The sequence below is a fragment of the Ixodes scapularis genome, unplaced genomic scaffold (genome assembly GCF_016920785.2).
Source record: "Ixodes scapularis isolate PalLabHiFi unplaced genomic scaffold, ASM1692078v2 PGA_scaffold10__122_contigs__length_95168666, whole genome shotgun sequence".
Taxonomy (NCBI): Eukaryota; Metazoa; Arthropoda; class Arachnida; order Ixodida; family Ixodidae; genus Ixodes; species Ixodes scapularis.
Genome location: NW_024609836.1, coordinates 48,742,030 through 48,760,173, shown reverse-complemented (window position 1 = coordinate 48,760,173; position 18,144 = coordinate 48,742,030). Strand labels below are relative to the sequence as shown.

General features: G+C 45.2%; 1 protein-coding gene across 1 annotated transcript in view; it reads left to right on the top strand.

Annotated features, from left to right (window-relative positions):
* The first annotated feature begins 208 nt into the window (after nt 1-208).
* LOC115329452 overlaps nt 209-18,144 on the top strand; it is a 30,323-nt gene continuing 12,387 nt past the window's right edge. Inside the window, exon 1 of the mRNA XM_040211118.2 lies at nt 209-340. Coding sequence (XP_040067052.1) covers nt 286-340 — 55 coding nt within the window. The 5' untranslated portion in view covers nt 209-285. The remainder of the gene's footprint in view (nt 341-18,144) is intronic.

The window sequence follows — 18,144 nt, the reverse complement described above, 5'->3', positions numbered from 1 at the left end:
TAACTCCACTTCTTGACTCATGGTTTCGATAAATGCTATCGGCAACTAGTTTGAAGAGACGAGAGTCACCGCAAAAAAAAAAAAAAAAAAAAACCCAAAAAATCTAAAAAAACAAGCAAAACACAAAGAGTTGTGAAGAGTGACACAACTGTAAAAGAACAAAAAGAAAAAAAAAGTTATCTCCTGCTTTATAAGCACATACATCGGCGTTTTAGGAAGCTCTGTTCTCGGTTACATCCGCGCCATAAGCCACGTTCTTTTCCCAGACCCAATTCGTTTCTGAAGATGGAGGGTCGTACGGTTCTGCTGCTTGTGGCAAGCTTCTGCGTCGTCTTTCTAGGTAAGACTCGGAGAGTAGGCTTGGCTGCGGTCTGAGTTTAGCGTTAGGTACCAGATGCACTTCACCGTATATATTGGGTGTTTCAAATAGCGGCCAGCCTCTTTAAATTGACCGCAAAATTCAGTTTCTTAACCTCTCGCGCTACGATTTTGTGCAGCGATGCCCACAGATGGTGCATTTTATTTATTTTATTTTTTTTTTTTTGTAAAATTTGCAAAGAGCGAACTTAACTGAAGAAAAAGTAAAGAAAGAAAAAGGCTTAATTCATATGGAAACTCAGCGAAGCCGCCGATCTTCAAACAATAGGGCGCCCTATGGTTTTGAAGACCGGCGGCTTCGCTGCGTTTTCATAGGTGCTAAGATTTTTTCTTTCTTTCCTTTTTCCTCAGGTAAGTTTGCACTTTGCAAATTAAAAAAAAAGCACCATATGTGGGTAACGCTGCACAAAATCGTAGCGCGATAGGTTAAGAAACCGAATTTGGCGGTCGATTTGAAGAGCCTGGCCACTATTTTGGACAACCGGTATAATATATGTAGTGAACGCTAAGAGCTGACTAGTTATGAGTTACCAGGTCATAGCCACGTGATCGTTTTCTTGGGCGCAGGAGATACGCAGTGCACAATTTCGAGTGACTAATGAGTAAGCGTAAACCGCGATTTCATTTAACGTATATTGCGTTCCAACATAGCCGTATTTTAATAATGAATCGTGGGTATACCTTCAGAGCTATACTATCAAGCCTTAAAGGTGTATGTCATATAAGGTATTAGGGCTCTAAAGCATAAACTTTAAGCAGCTTATATGGCATCTAAAAGTATACTCTATTGGATATTATGTTTTTTTGTGGATCAGTGATTTTCGTTTTTCTCAACAGAAACTGCGGCATTGAGTGAAACGGATGCATTTAACGAATATAGTTTTTTTTATAGTTTTGATTTGACGCTTTCCACAAAACTTTTATCACTAAAGAAAAAATGGCCGTCAGAAGGGAATGTAGTCCCTAACACTGTTTTGAATGTATCATCATATGCCGGGTCCTCCCGGCAAACCAACAGGTAAATGGGCGTTTTCTTTATGACTTTTTTTTATTAATTGAGTTGGCAAAAAAATAAAGATAAACATAAAGCAAAATAAACGCCAAAATATTGATTCTTTGAAGTATGCTTTATATGTATTTTACTTGTTTTAGTTCCAAGACTTTATTCATTTCTACAAATTAGGAGAACAACCGTCCTGATTTTTGAGCTGGTCGCCTTTTATCAGAACATGGAGACGTTCTTCAATCGAGTCAACGTAGCACTCTAAAATTTTAGTGGGTGTAACTCACCACTTAAGCACGCTTTCAAGTTACCGCAGAGCCCAGCCACATAAACAAAAATTAACAGGTTCCAAGGAGTGTGTTGGTTGAACATATTCACCATTCTTATACCATTACAAACGTGTTTGAAGGTCGCGGACTTTTCAAAGGAAGCTTAAGCTGTTAGAGAGAATTGTAAAAGAGTCACCAGAAAACAACCAGAGTCTCGCCCTTAAACAGATTATTTTACTCTCACAAAAGCGACGTTTCTTAGCAAACTTTCAGCTGCCAATCTTATCCTTCTCTAGTTCTTCCTACAATGTTTCACCAGTTTTGTTTGTTTTTTCCTTGTATATATTTACTAAGGCTGGGCGTCCATTAACTAGTTTAACCCGATAAATCGTTATAGCTAATCAATTAATAAATCAATTTAATCGGTTGCGGTGACATCCAGGCTTAATACCTAAAAAGAACGTCAAAACTACATATTTCTTTTTGCTCTTCCTTACTATTCCATCTATGGTGAAATACACAAGCCTCGTTTAAATATTTACGCTGTATCGCCTGGAAAAACAAAAAGAAACAGACAAACCATAATAGAACTTAAATATTTTATATATATATGAGCCTGATTGATAATCACTGGATTAAAATCCAGAGAATGCGAAGTCGATTGCCGTGGAATACAAGAGGGCTGCCTCCTAAAATACACAAAATGTGTACCAAGTAGCGAAACATCCGCCTTAAGTCCTCCCTGAGGTTCTCAACTTAAAACTCAACCGATTAACTGGTTAAAAACTTAAACACGATTAGAGCATTTATCGATTAATCGGAAGGTTAGTCTATCAACCGTTCAGCCCTAACGATTATGAAATGTTTATTACTTAATGTGAGTAAGTGTTCTGCGAGTCAAAGCAAGAATGGTTGAAGCTGGCGAACCCTCTAGAAATTGGAATACGTAGTCTTTTATGAAAGGAAGACTATGCAAACTGACCACTCCCGGAAAGCCTGAGGCCGGTTTGGCGCAAATCTGGCGCTCAAGGTCAGCGTACGAGTGTTCCTCCTTGCATTCTTGTGCCGTGATCACTTGCATCTGGGCCTCCTTGAGCAGGTCCGGAAGCTGTAGAGTGTCGATGCCTGCCAGGGAGACTGAGCGATAGCTAGGAAGTCTTTCTCTCCAACAAAACGTTCTTTTCTCTTAAATGTGATAAGCATTAGACAAGAGAAAACAAGCGGGAACTGTATTGTCGTGCCTGCGCTACTTCACAAGGTCTTAAAATATATTTGCAATAGCTAGAATGTCGTTTCTATGCATACACTGAAGGCCCCTTCAATTTTGACACGTGTGAAAACTGTTTGAACTTTTTTATGTCGTGGTGTGACCAAGCTACAGAGGTGTGCAACTTAGAAGGTTTCGCCATTGACAATGTGGGTTAAAATTAATTGAGCACGCGAACTTATAGGGATTCATAACTGCTGCTGCCGTCGTATTTGCGAATTATCTTTCTGATACTGCAAGCTTAAGACTGCACTCGTGCCTACCTGAAAGTATATTCGAGAAAGGGAAAATAAATAAACCAATAAAACAGTCGTCCACATCTGAGAAACGTTCCCGAAAATTTGTTCAGTCACTTTTCCTTATTTCAAAGAACAATTAGCACCACGTTGTTTTCTTTTTTTCTTCTTGCTGTTGCCTGCAGTCTAAGAAATGTTCGTTCTTCCCCTTTACACAAAACGCACAGTGACGCACAGGTCGCCGAACAAATATTAAATTTCCAGAAAGATAAAAAAGAAAACTGCAATATGCGTTGGGCAGCAAAAATTTGCCGAAATCTTTCCTCATCGTCCTAACAAAGATCGTAAAGTGTGGTCAAATTGCTCTTGCGAATCACCAGCTAATTTCCCGTGCAGATTAGAGTGATGGGCCACTGCGTGCCTTGCGAGCAAGCCGGCGAGCGGAAATCTATTAAGAGTGTAATGCAGTTTTAATCTATCCGGGGAGAGTGCGATCAGCCTTCGGAATAGGTACGATACCATAAGCCTACCAGAGGGAACATTTTATGCACAGAGAAACTTGCGTTTAATTCAAACCGCGAAATCTTCCATCTTAACTCATCTGGATCTTCAATTTCGACATGCAGAAGAGTTGTAAGTTGGGCGAGTTGGTAAACGTTGAACATGGGTAAAATCGCGCACAAAGAGACGAGGACAAACGAGGAAGGAACACAGAACACAGACAGGCGCGCCTGTCTGTGTTCTGTGTTCCTTCCTCGTTTGTGTGTCTGTGTTCTGTGTTCCTTCCTCGTTTGTCCTCGTCTCTTTGTGCGCGATTTTAACCATTTTCGACATGCAAATGCCTCTTAATAAATTAACGCTTCTCGCAAGTCCCGCCAACCATCGTTATGCGAAAACGCGGAACATGAGCTACAAGCAAGTATTGCACCCCTATTCGCTTCCAAGGACCGTTCATTTCAATAGTGTGTGGTCCTCCTGCTTTGGAACATTTTACGTTACAACAAGGGGCTTGAAGTCAGTCAACCCCTTTAACGAGGAACATTGGCACACTTGACCAGAGGTCAGCGCGGAGTGCAGATCGCAAACAAATTGTGAACTCTGTCGCTCGGTTGGAACCCATATTCAATCAGTGAGGACAAGCTTTAGCTAAACACTGACGCTGCACTTATCTGGTCAGTGTCCCGCGCTGGCCCCCACTAAGTGACGTTGCAAATCTTGCACTACGGCCTTGCTCTATAGGGGGGCGTTGACTCAACTCGGTATGGTGTTGCCCCATCCAGCTATGGTGACTTGCGATGGTAGCGGCGCCCCCAAGCTGGGCAGGCAGACGGGTGGCACTGCCAGTGGAGACTTGAGAACCATCACTGCTACGTCATCTACCGCACGGTCCATGTTCACAAGATGGCAGTTGGGGTGTTTGTAGATCTTGGCCACGAAAGCTGTAGACTGACGGGAGGTCTGTGACGAGCCATAACGCACCACGTAGCGGGGTTGGAACTCCCTGAAACGTTTGAGCGTTAGTTGAGCACTGTCACCGACGTTCAATGTGAACTACACTTCCACCGCACAAGCGAAACATGCTACGTACCACCAGAAATTTGTTCAAGCTCACTGTCTCTTTAACAGCTCGTTCTAACACCCTCTAGTCCCACTGTGCTGCAAACCTTCTTACGACTGACTTTTAGCATACCCGTCTTGTTATCTGCACGATGCTAAGAAACTACATTGAGGTAACTTGCAGCAGAAAGGCAGTAGTATACAGATGTGGTCTCGGCGAGCCGCTTTGATATAGAAGTCACACGTTGAGTCCTTTACATTATGATGGGGCCTTGAACAGTACCAGCCGAAAGGAGTAAAATGCCATATGGTGTGCCTTCAGAGCGCTCAGCTATAAAACTTACTGCCACATTGCGGCAATAGAAAATGTGGCACTCTATTCCAACCTCTTTACTAGCTTAACATACACGAGGCTCCCCGAGTGCCTTTTGTACCCCCCCCCCCCCCCCCCCGGGTCAGTTATGAACATCGCTAGGCCAGCTTATATTGCTGCGCACTGTACTTACAAAAAAAGAAGAAATACGACCGTTAATTGCGGTATACTCTCTATGAGGATCACACTTTAGGGTGGCTCGCATGTATCACAAGTATGTGAAAGCTTACTCTGGCATAAGGCAGTGTCCAGCTGTCAGCACGTGCTGTCGAGTAATCATCGAGCCGCCACAAAGAGAGACGATGGCTTGCAAGTTTTTGGACACTGAGCGGGCTGCTTTTAGCTTTGCCTGGAAGTGAAATGGGAAGCGTGGCTTAGGTGATTAGGTTTTCCGGTGTAGGAAATCACGTAGCGCCGCCGATTCGCCATTTCCCACGTGGTCCGTCAACAAACCGAGTCCAGCCTGGTTCTTTCACGGGAGCGGGATTCCGCTCCCCGTTTATTAGTACAATAAAACACAACGCTACAAAACACTCAATCTACACTAGAAATACACGCGACATTACAAGAATATTTACAAATGCACGTTAAGCCCAAAGCTAAACACAAAGAGGGCCCTCAGGCCTCGTGGAATCCCGGAGAAAAGCTCACCGGAGAAAAGCTCACCGGAGAAAAGCTCACCGGAGAAAAGCTCACCGGAGATAAGCTCACCGGAGATAAGCTCACCGGAGATAAGCTCACCGGAGAAAAGCTCACCGGAGAAAAGCTCACCGCAAAACCGGCGTATGCGGAGAAAAACTCACCGGCCCTTGAGCGCATGCGGAGAAAAGCTCACCGATTTTTTTTCTTCTTTTTATATGGAGGTTGTTGGATCATGCATAACATATTTCAAGTTATTATCGCTAAAATTCCTCAGCTTTGTAAAAAAGAAAATGTCCTTTTTTGTATTATTTGTCAAGCTTATTGCGTATATTGCTCCCAAATTAATAATTGCCGGCGGGTGTCTTCTGTGGCTTACTCTCTAGGCAACGAAAGCTTAACTGAAAACTTCATGAACTTGAAGAACAGGAAAACGTTCGAAAACTTAATAATGTCTGCCCAAAACGTAGAAATCAAAACTATAAATGCCGAAAGTGCATGCGCAACAACGCGGTGCCTGAAATTCTCATTGAAGCTTTTGTTCACCTTTGAAAAAAGGATAAAACAGTCAGTAGGATATCGACGCTTCTTTCGTCCACGAACATGCACGTTTTCTAGCCGTTCGTGCTGGTGTTTCCACATCTTGCCTTTGTGTCATAGTGCCCTTCTACGGTGAGCCACCCATGACCTTTAGGCTGCACACTGTCACCGTTGTTACTCGTGACCTATGCAAGAACTAGTCTTCAGTAAAGTAGCAAATAGGGCGAGTTGGTAAACGTTATACATGATGAAAACCGCTCACGCGGCGACGACAGAGTGAAGACAATTAACGCGACAGGACGAAGCTGTTCTTGCAACTGAAGTTTTGTTACTGAAATTAACAGAAAGAAAACAGCGTAGCCGACACTGATTACATTAACACCTACTTACCTATTAGGCACTGCGCAATATTTGGAGCTGAAACGCTTCACACACCGCTATTCATATTAGCTCGCAAAGAACAAACCTCTTTATTTGACAGAGCTACCAACGGCGCACTGTCAGTTGTCAATAAATTGTTGTCTTTTTTAACGGTGAGTGATGTTCTGATTTTATACCTCCTCCTCCTCCTCCTCCCCCCCCCCCCCCCCCCCCCCTTGCGGCTTCAATAATATACAAAATGGGTGATTACAAATTTCTGAGAATTCAGTAAATATGCCCAATGAACTTCAAGGATATCACAAAAAAAGAAGAGGACATATTTTTAATAAAGTGACGAATGCGAATTGTGTTAAATTACCACGTTTCACTCAGAATCCACTAAGTTAAAGAAAAAATCGGTGAGCTTTTCTCCGCATCCGCTAAAAGGCTGGTGAGCTTTTCTCCGCATCTTCCGGTTTTGCGGTGAGCTTTTCTCCGGTGAGCTTTTCTCCGGTGAGCTTTTCTCCGGTGAGCTTTTCTCCGGTGAGCTTTTCTCCGGTGAGCTTATCTCCGGTGAGCTTATCTCCGGTGAGCTTTTCTCCGCCGCCCGGCCTCGTGTCCCACGATTACCCTAGATCCGGTCGCCCTACACTTGCCTGGGCTCGATGGCGTCCGAAGTTCTAAGAGGCCCTTCGCCCCCTAGCCCACCGAGTATATATCGGTCGATGGGCGAGGAGGTTTCTCCTCGCCCACCACGGGGCGCCTGCAGCGCCATCCAGTGGCTAGGAGAGAAAGCGGCACGTCGGGAGCCGAATTCGAGATCCCGATTGACCCCGCGGCGACACGACCATGTGATCGTGTCTGAGGCGAGGCAGCTACATAGCTAACTTGCGGCCAAGATAGGCAGAATGGTTTGATGGGCGCCCTCGCGAATGCGCGGTGCGCCGCACCGGCGGGAGGCAAGCTACCTACATATATTAATGAACCTAACGCGTTTTCTAAAATAAATCCCACGGAGCACAAATAGTGTTTCACTTCAAAGAGGCGCATGTGTACAGCCCTCTCGACGCTCACCCCATTGTAGAGAAGCGTCACACATTCGATACTCACTCTTTCAGTCTTCACAATAGAGCAAGCGGATGTTCCGTTTTTATCGAAGTTCTCAATCGGCTGGTAGTAGGCAGAGATCCGAACCTGCGGTGGAAGCATCCGTCGATGTTACTAATTTTAACTGACTTTAGCGTAAAGATCTCTTCAACGAAATGCACATTACCCAGCGGGTAATCATTTATTAAATTTAAATTGACAAAAACAAAGTAATATCACCGACAAGCGAACTCGGAGAGTTACTAAATCTACAAACAAAACGCAGGTCAGTAACTGAAGAATTCGAACATATGTAACATTTTTCGGTATATTCCGTCGTGATGCATACGAACTTGAACGTTTTGAGGGAATTAAATTGAAATAAATTAACATTACTTTCAACACACTATTTTGTGCATTTTGTGTACCTGTAAGAGGCACATGCATGCACAAGTACGTGCTCGAGTTTTCTTTCAGCAAGCGTTCGTGTAAACAAGGCAATTTGCTGAGCGATATCATCACCCCCGTGCTCTTCCTAACGGCACACAGCTTGTGAAACTAAGACAGGCGCCCCGACAGCGTTAACCTCCGCTCACACATGGTTTTCATTCTGGCGTGAACCTCTACTTCGTTTCACATCAAGTCCGACCGCAGTAGACGCTACGTAACGATGGTATCAATCAGGCAGCGTCGAAAGTGCAGCGTTACGGCGCTCATTGTTTTCGTGCGTTTGCTAAACACTGGCTAAACCAATAATACAAAACAATTGTGTTGAATTGTATGTTTATACAGCTGGAAGTTAGTCAGCCTTAAAGGGGCGGTGCAACGATATTCAATTGGAATGTTTTTCACTTTACCCGAGCTTACTGGTAGTAGTGGGACTCAAGGATACTCGCACGCAATGCCACTGGCCAAGAAACTTCCTTGTTGCGGTGTAATTCCAAGGACAAAAGCGAGCATCGTTACTCAATTTCTGCTTCGCAAAACTTGATGACGTAGCTAAGAGGTCGCAGTACCGCCCAGTGACGATATTTGAATGCGGCTCATAGATTGTACCCGAGCATTGCGTAGGCACTCGATTAGGGCTCGTGATAATCGATAACTTGAGAAGTATTCGGGTAGTTGCCCGTGTCCAGTCGCTGCAATGACGATAATAGCCGACCCATACCAATGTCTGGAACTCAGTGCGTGTGTCTTGCCAACTCATGCGCGTGGCTATGATTACAATTGGCGGCATATAATCGGCTCCAGATCACGTGGTAGCTTGTTCTGGCTACGAGTTGGAGGTGAACGCTGCTTGGTTTTGCTTTAATTTTTTGTGTGACTTCGTTTGCGTGTGGTGAAAAACGAACGCGTATTTCACAGGTCATTAACGTCAGGAATCCGTTCTAAGCGGCATTCGCGCAAAGTACAAAATCGTTGCAACGCCCCTTTAATGGGCGTCTGAAGTCTAAGCTGTATGATAAACTTAGGAGGTGCAGTACAACTCCTAGCCTGGGGTCTTTTAAGGGATGCTGAACCAAACACTCCAGTCTTCATGCTAAGTGGCGAACGATCTTTCCACAAGCCAGCAGCCGCCGGTGTGCGCGAGCACACGCAACGTTATTGACGGAATAGTCCCCCTGTTCATGCATGCAGCGGAGCGCTAGAAGCATAGCGCTGTCCTCGCGCTAAGCGCGTGCTGACGGGAGCTTTCACCAGCTTCGTATCGCATCGTCAAAACTGTTGCTAATGGCAGACGATAAGTAACTGACGACACGTGAGCAGCGGAACATCAGCGCTTCGCTGCATGTGAGAACCGGACCTAAAATGACAGTGAGCTGTGTTGGCTCTGGGGAAAACGACAATAAAGACAGGCTTTTCATCTCCACAGTGGGGTCTGGTGTAAGATGTAGGCGATTAATTGGTCCAACAAGCACGTAGCTTCCACTTGTGTGGATAAAAAGACTGTCTTTATTCTCCTTTTGCCCGGATACCACACGTTTCTCCGTCATCTTAAGCGTGAATAAAGGACTATATTGTCAATCTCGTTGCGTGTGCTCGCGCACACCGGCAGCTTCTGGCTCATGGAAAGATCATGCGCCACTTATTATGGACACTGCAATGCCTGGTTCAGTGTCCCTTTAACCTGTGCCAGGGAGTGGTGATAGGCGACCGCACGCCGCGGTACGATGTACAGTGTGCTCAACTGTTAAACATAACGCGGGAGCGGTGGCCGATGCTGATACCAGAGCTGTCTAGCGATTAAATCAATGATGCGGCAGAGAATAAGCCGGCTCTTCTTGGGATTGTCGCCACTCCCCGATACAATTATCGCACGACCTCCTCGTTCCTTTCTTTATAACCCACGCTTTAAATTTTTACTTGTTTGTTTTGTTGTTTTTTCCAGTCTGTTTAGTCACATCTACACATTTACCATGCCGGGCTACCATATCTCGGTGATCTCGCAGTTTCTCTAATAAAGGCCACCTTCTTTAAACAACAACAACAAAAAATCAAAAAGCGGTTTTTTTATCGCCGAGTCACGCATCGGTGATTGTTTCGGAGCTGGGAGTGTAACTCCAGAAAACAGCAGCTGCATAAGATTCCAGAGTGAGGTGGTAGATGGCGCATGCAGTCTCTCCGGCCACCGCTCCCGCATTATGTTTAACAGTTGAGTACACTGTACATTCAAATGAAAACGGGCAGTGGTAAGGATCGTACCTAGGATATCTGGGTTCACCAGTGCGAGCACAATTTCAATATTAACGAGTCCTCAGCCCAGCGTGCGGTCGCGGCACGTAAATGACCGGTGCCCCATGTGATGTGGCAGAAAGGTTGGCTGTTGTTGATTACGGGCTTTATAGCTCAAGAGGAAGGTTGGCGCACGTGTAGATTGCTGCCTTACCGTGATTACTTTTGATGTTTTCGGTAATAAAACCTTCAGTTGCGAGTCAGCGCCTGTTTCGTCCTGTTTGTTCCTTTCTTCCAGTCTTTGTCATTCTGCGCCGTTTTACCTATATTCTGTTTAGCACAGTGACTACTTTGTGTTTCTAACCACTTATTTTTTTTTTTGATCACGCACAGGAAAAAAAAAAGGGTCAGAACACGGCGCAATCACTGTGCATGAGTGGCAATTAGACGGGGGTACTGAGTGTACAAAAATGACGGCCGCCGTGAGGTTGCATTTTTATTTTGCGCTGATTGGTTGTCATCATTGGATCGTAGCCTTGGCTGCGGTCAGTCTTGGAACGGAGTGTGGCCAGCCCTTGTCCATTTTGAGGCAGAATATCGCATAGCTATGCAGGCCACTTCGTTCTCACCTCGAGTGGCGCTGTGTCTCGATAGTAACAATCTTTGTAACTGTAGCGTCCCACTCAGCCAGAACTGTTGTGGTAGCTGCGGCTGAGCAGAAGGGCTCCGCTCATGAGGATTCGAGGAGCCACACAACTACCACTACGCGCCATGGTACAGCAAAACTGCAGCCATCAGCGCTATTGCAGAAACTATAGTAACGCGCCAAAAATGTGTCTTGCCTTTTTTCTTCTTTTTTTTTTTGCTCAGAAGGGTAGGTGATATTTTAATTATTTCTATACAATCTGGAATGAAAAATTTGCAGCACCAACTGAAGCAGCTGCTTCCGACTGGATGGCGGATTTAAACGCTTGCATAAACTAGTTCGGTCTGCAAACGCACGTGGAGCGAATCTGATGTCGTGTGCTTGTTTGGCAGCGCGTCAACAAGAAGAAAAGCTCAGTTTTGGTTCCACAAGTACTAGGATTTTGGTATCCTTAAATTGGCTACTAGAAACGCGTGCGCATTTCGACAAATGAACTGACGTCTTAAATATGGGGTGAACGGCTTCTCCCTTAAACCGTCAACTGCGGATTGTTTCTGTGCTCCGAAGTGTATCTTCTGCTGCGGAGCTGACGCCAGCGTAATAAGATAAGAAAGAGTTCAATTGATTAAAAACACATACTGTGCAACATTAAGGTAGTTATTGAGGAAAAATAACGTGGGCACACATACCACCCAGGGATACTTGTTGCTTCGGACAAGATCTCCGTCTACAACTCTGGCTCCAGTATTTCGGCCGCAAATGGTTGCACCTGTTGAGCAACGTATAGACATTGTTCTACAACGGACAGCCGCGTCCATCTTATTCTCTATAGACCAGTACGCGGCTCTCACGTAACGCAGCTGCCCTCGTCGCCGCGGCGCATGCGCAAAAGCATCATTTGACGCGGACCTGGTTTCCACGCACGTGCAGTGCCTACACGTGGTGTGGGCAAGCGCGGACATGCTTGTCAACAGCGCGTGTCGGTCTGTATACGTCTATAGATACGCTGCGCGACACAATTACCCTAAACAAATCAACGCCGCTTTTCTTTTCTTTTTTTCTTTTCTTTTTAGCAGTAATTATTTGTGAAGGGTATTCGGAGAGCAAGTCGTCTGCTTCCTGCGCAGGGATTCCGTTGACGTCAGAACGACGCCGAGTTCTGATTGGCTTTGATTGACAGGATAGTGGGTATAGACCTCGATGCTAGATGCCTTTGGGTCCGCCCACTTTTTTTTTTTTTTTTACATCAGCCAATAAGAATTTGGCGTTCTGACATCATCGCAACGCCTGTGAAAGAACCAGACGAACTTGCGCTCCGCATTGAACACCAAAATTGATAGTCTAGAGCCACCGGCAACTTAAAGGGGCACTGACACCCCAAAGGTCGTATTCTTTTTTATTGTCTAAAACGATGCAAGTTGTAGTCATAGACACGCCAAAAAAACCGCATCGCGAAAAAAAATTTCCCCGGGCGCGCGCGCGCCTTTTTATTTTTGGCGTTTATATTTCCCGCGTTAACCTCCTTGCTTCTTTTGATCGGTGACGTCAAAAATCAGGAAATTTAGAAGCTTTGTAGGCGACATTTCTATAACATTTAATAACGGCAATCGTAAAACATGTTTTTTAACGCAATGAAGAACGCACTACGGCCTTTCTTTTTGAAATACCAAAAATCAGATTTCAGTGTGATGTCGCTTCCTGAATTTGTGTTCTCCCTCGGAAACCTTGGCGGCGCTCGAGCAGAGGCTTATCGCTGAGTCGGGGAAGACCGGTTTTTCCCCGCGCCGGCTTTCTTCTATCCCGCCTGCTCACCCCCTCCTCTCTTCGGGTCGCGGTAGCAACGGCGCTTTGCTTCACAGCGTGGTGCGGTGGTCCGAAAGAAAGTCGAGTCGCAGGAGGCCGCAAAATTTGACTCACTGCGCTGGCGCCGATCGCGCGGGAACTTCAAATTCGGCATTTGGAAATTGTTTTTTTAATTCACAAATACTGAATTCCCAAGTTTCGAATTTTGAGCGTAACGTCCCGGCATCATTTTCAATCGTTTCGGATAATAAAATAAATTACGATTTTGATGTGTCAGTGCCCCTTTAAGTATCTTAAGTTGCCGGTGGCTCTAGACGATCAATTTTGGTGGGCGTGGGGAGTCCGAGCATCTAATTATAGCCCTGTAGCAGGGTGTAAGATAGACAGGTGGGGAAACGAGAGCCAAATGAGTGACCGCATTGTGTCCCCCTCGGTTTTCTCTTTTTCTGTGGCGCCATCTATGTGGAGCACCGCGAACTCTCACTCCGGGTGGGCGACCGATGGCGACCGGCTAAACTGACGGAGATGGTTTTTTTGTGGATTTTTAATGAAAGACTGTCGTGCTCTCGGTTTATTTTGCGCAGTCTCCTATAGAGTTCCACGCAAATCCGATTCCGATTTTTTTCCTCTCGCCGCAGCGCCATCTGTCGCAAGTCGGGGGTACCCGCAAGCAGACGAGTACACAATCCGGTCACGGCGCTGCGGTAGGCTTCTATGGGCCGTTTCCCCACCTGTCTATCTTACACCCTGCTCTGTAGTCAATTAAATTCAGGCATTTGTCGATAGCGAGGCCAAAGGTCAAATTACGAAGCAGGAATCACGGTCATAAAAGACACGCCCCATGTTTCATAAGCTGTCAGTGACTGTGTTTACATGAATGCGACCATAGCGCATCGAATTGAGATTTGACTATTTCGATTGGTAGTAGGTGGGTAAAAGAGGAAGAAGTAGAGAGGCGGGGTGCGTTTGATTGGCCTTTACTCGATTCGATGCGCTACGATCCCAACGATCACATTCATGTAAACCCAGCAAGTGATACTAGGTTGTTGCCCCTGTGAGCATATCCAAAGATACTACAAGGGCATATAGCAACATTTCAGTTGTTATGGATCACTGAATCGCCCTTCTGACAATCGCGTGTTCGCACTGTGTCGGCTCTTTTGGATATATTTTCTTGGGCTAAAAAACGACGTGAACGCTTCTTTACGTACCTCGGATTGAATTTACACTTGGCGCGCGCTGTGTCGCGTTGAGAGGCTGAAAATAACAGGTAACGTCAAATATTAAAGCAATCTATGGGAAAAGAAAAAAAGCTGGCTGTGTTTGCCTCATGACGAAAGGCTAGTAAACTTCGTTTCGCCTTAAAGGAGTCATAAAACGGTTCTTATACTTTCGCTAAATACTACTTAGAACCACTCCCAAAGGCTAGTAACTAAACTTGCCTTCGTTTTTATTTTTAGGCAATGGTAGTCACCAAACTAAATTCCCAGAAATATGAGCATCGTTTATCTCCTCAACTCGGAGCCAGAACAGGCGGCCACGTGGCCTAGCTGGTGCCTAACCTATACTGCCAACGTTAATCATACCCACGTGCTGGGGTCGGCAAAGTAGAAAACACCTGCTGAGCTCCAGGAGTTGGGCTATTGTCGTAACCGCAGTGGTTGGACGCGAGCCGCTACCCGAGTTTGCGCCAAAGCATCGGTTGTTACGATCCGAAGTCGAGTGCTCACGCAGTTCTCGTGTCTAATTCATGAGCCGCGCTGGACTGTCGTCAAGGGGGTAGTTTCGATTCCACAATTGACCTTTTTCAGAGAATTTTGTGCGCATGCCCGAACTTGAGGAGAAAGTAGGAAAGGAAAAGGCGCCATCTTTGCGGGCTCTCGTCAGACGCTGCCTGGCTTCGCTCGCATTGCTAGGCGCGTCTGTCCGGCACTATCGCGATGCCTCACCGCTGCTCGGCTGTTGGATGTACAAAGAGCAAGAAAAACACGCCGAACGTGAGCTTCTTTAGATTCCCGAAAGCTACCGCGCACCTCAAGAAAAGAGAAAAATGGATTCAAGCGCTGCGACGCCAGAACTCCGACGGGACGCCTTGGCAGCCATATGTGAACTCGCGTGTTTGCTGCGTCCACTTCATTGGAGGTTAGTTCATTCATATCTGTCAGAACTCAGGAGATATCCGTCATACTCTGTGCAGGCTAGTCATTCATAGCAAGATTTTTGTTCCTGATTTTTACGAGGCAGGGGTATCTTCACGAGACCAGAATCACCCGGACTTCGCTCCCTCCTTGTATACAAATACAAGCCGACACCTGCCTCCGCACCGACTTTGCTTGCACGGTACAGCAGGGCAGCGAAGAGGCGGGACGTCAAGCTGTTTTCACGAAAAATGATCTTTACACTGTCGCATAGTGTAAAGAGCAGGCCAGCTATATGCTGGCATGTTCCGCTCAACCTGCAAAATTTATATTTACGCTTGAAACTCATTAAAATATTGAATAAACAAATGTCCTACTACAGAATTTTATATCAACACGTCATCTAGTTCGATAAGTAGATCGATGACATACCTTGGCCCTTTTTAGTTGCATGCTGAAGTACCACGAAAAAGACGAAGACGACAAATGTTGTTTGTTCTGTTTTTTTTTTTAGATAACTTATCGCGTCACGCATAAAATATGATCAAAGGACTGGCACACACAGATCTCGATACCAAGGTGCAGAAAGGAGAGCGACTATAGGGCCTCACGCCACTCACGCCTTACAAATATTAACACATTTTATAATCCTTAAGACACATTATTACATCGCCACGGGTTTTACCGAAGAAATAAACTCCCACTGCAACGCAGTCGCAAGACGCTTGAACGATATCGGCGCTCTTGGAAAGCGATATCAGTTGCCTGTAATGTCCCGGCTTCATAGACGGTGCACACGTGCTCCTTACAAGGTGAACGGTGTGGTCGGGATCAAAGTTGTTCACCATGACTTTCTTTACGTAGGCTTCTTCTTTGAAGGCCCATCCTTTCCGGAGTTGTCTGCAGTCCTTCGCGAAGTACCGATAGACGCACGCTGTGTTGACGACCGGTACCGATGCAGCATCGGCACTCCATCCGTCTTGAAAAGCGTACAGACGGATAAAGTCCGCAGTGTCGAACACGGTTGCTTTACTCGATCCTCCGGGATCCTCATCAGCCATTTGTAGAGAACGTCAGCCGGAAAACAGCGAGAAAAACTTTCCACGACGAGCGCACCAGAACGATCGCGTCGAGGAAGCGAACGGGGTGACGGGAGGACGGATTGAGCCCGCAAACGGTCTCAATTATCTCCACGAGGGTGCGCCACGGTCACTTCAACGAACTCTGAAAAAGGTCAATTACGTCATCAATTTTTGAAATTTTTTTGAAGGCAAGATTGAAAGAAAAGTCCCCTTTTATCCTCGCAATTTCACCGCGACAAAGAAGCTCCTGGATCAGGGGCGGTCTGTGCAAGTATACTTGGGCCAAACTAGGACCAGTACGCCTCTGCAAAGTCATAAACATTCCTACCCGATATCATCCCATGACCCCTTTGATGTTGTTGTTGTTTTTTTTTTTTTTATAAATTTGGTGTTAGTGTTGATACAGCTTGTTTTTCGACCTTCTGGATCCAAAGTACGTGCAAAACAAAAATGTTCTCGCGTGCATGCTGGGCATGGCAAAACACTTTTTTTGAATATTACTGGAGTAAAGTTTTCTAAATGGGCTACTCGTTCATAGCTTACTCCCATAGATATGTAGCGGCACTTCTTCGCGGAGGGAAAAATACATTTTTTTTTATTATTGTTCTTGTGAGAAATTGAAGCTACAAAAAATTGAGATGGAGAGGAGATAGCTAGGCCTACTTCTCAAAACAATCGTGATGACAGGCGATGTCAAAATATGAAAAATACCACGCACACGAACATGGCTCATATATATCCCTTTTTGTGTCGCCCGAGAGGTCTTCAAATGCCAATTTGACTAATTTTGCGACCATATTCCGTCTTTGATTTTTCTATAAATGAAATATGAATATTCATGGATAATAAAACGCACTAAAACCCGAAATCACCATTTTTTTGCTAAATATTGCCGTTTGTCGGCCCAAATTTCCCCTCAAGTCTGACCAGCTGACGCAACGAGCTGATGGATCCAAACAGACAGCATCAAAAGCGCGGCATCATGATGTTTTTCGTGTGTCTGTACGTGTCATATAGTCGCGAAACCAATCATAGACAAAAGAGGCCTAGTGACTTGCGCTTTTTGCGCTGCAGTTAGTCCCATTATCTCGCAGTGTCGGCTGCGTCTGCGCTTAAAGGCCGACGACCAAACTCGAGATTCTGCAAGGCAGAAGATCTTCCTTACTAAGGGGGGAAGGGGGGGGAGGGGGAGGGGAGAAGGGAGGAGGAAACAGGCAACGGCGGACAGGGTACACAGGACGAGAGGAGCAAGCGGGGGAAAAGTGGAAAGCGCGAACTGGTCGTCGGGGTTTAAGCTGAAGCGAAGAATATGCGTTTTCATATCACGGCTTTTACCTTGAGTCAATGAGTCTTGATAGATTGAGGGAAAAAGATTTTTTTTTTTCTTTTTGAAGTGAAAATCTGTCTACGTGGCGAACATTTCCGGCGATAGTTAACTGTTCCACTCGATGCGAGAAAGGGGGTAAACACTTAATTTTAAAAGTTTCACGCGCAATCCTTTGCAACGAGGGATCATTAAACACAGCCTAACTTGGAAAGCTTGCTCGCGAATATATCCACTTCGGTCGCCGCTATCTGCTAGTTATGGGGAGAGTACTTCTAAGCTTCTGAGTCGGAAACAGGTCAGAATCAAAAGTGTGCTGACGACAGCGTATTTCAAATTTACATTTCCTTCCCGTTACTTTCCACGTATATTTTTAGGGAATTGCATATATTCAGGTATGCCCTTCTATTGATGATGGTGTGTTTTCTTATAATCTTTGCTTCGAACTTAAATATAGTGCGTGAGACTGAACAAATTTTAAATAAATAACAAAAACGACTTTTGCTTGTTGGGAAACATTTTAACAGGAAAGAGCTGCTACATAATTGTAAGATTTCTAAATTTACCTTCAATTTCGAGGTGCATGCGCAAATTTTCGCGCAGTCTTCTTAAAAAAATATATTTCGTTTGACAAAAAAAAAGTTGAGTTTTTCAGGAGTGTTTGAATAAATATTGAGTCAGTATTTAACGTGCCTGTCTGCCCTCGCTTCTCTTCCTTAAAAAGCTTACATCTTTTTTATTCTTCTTTTGGTTTTCTAAGCTCTGCAATT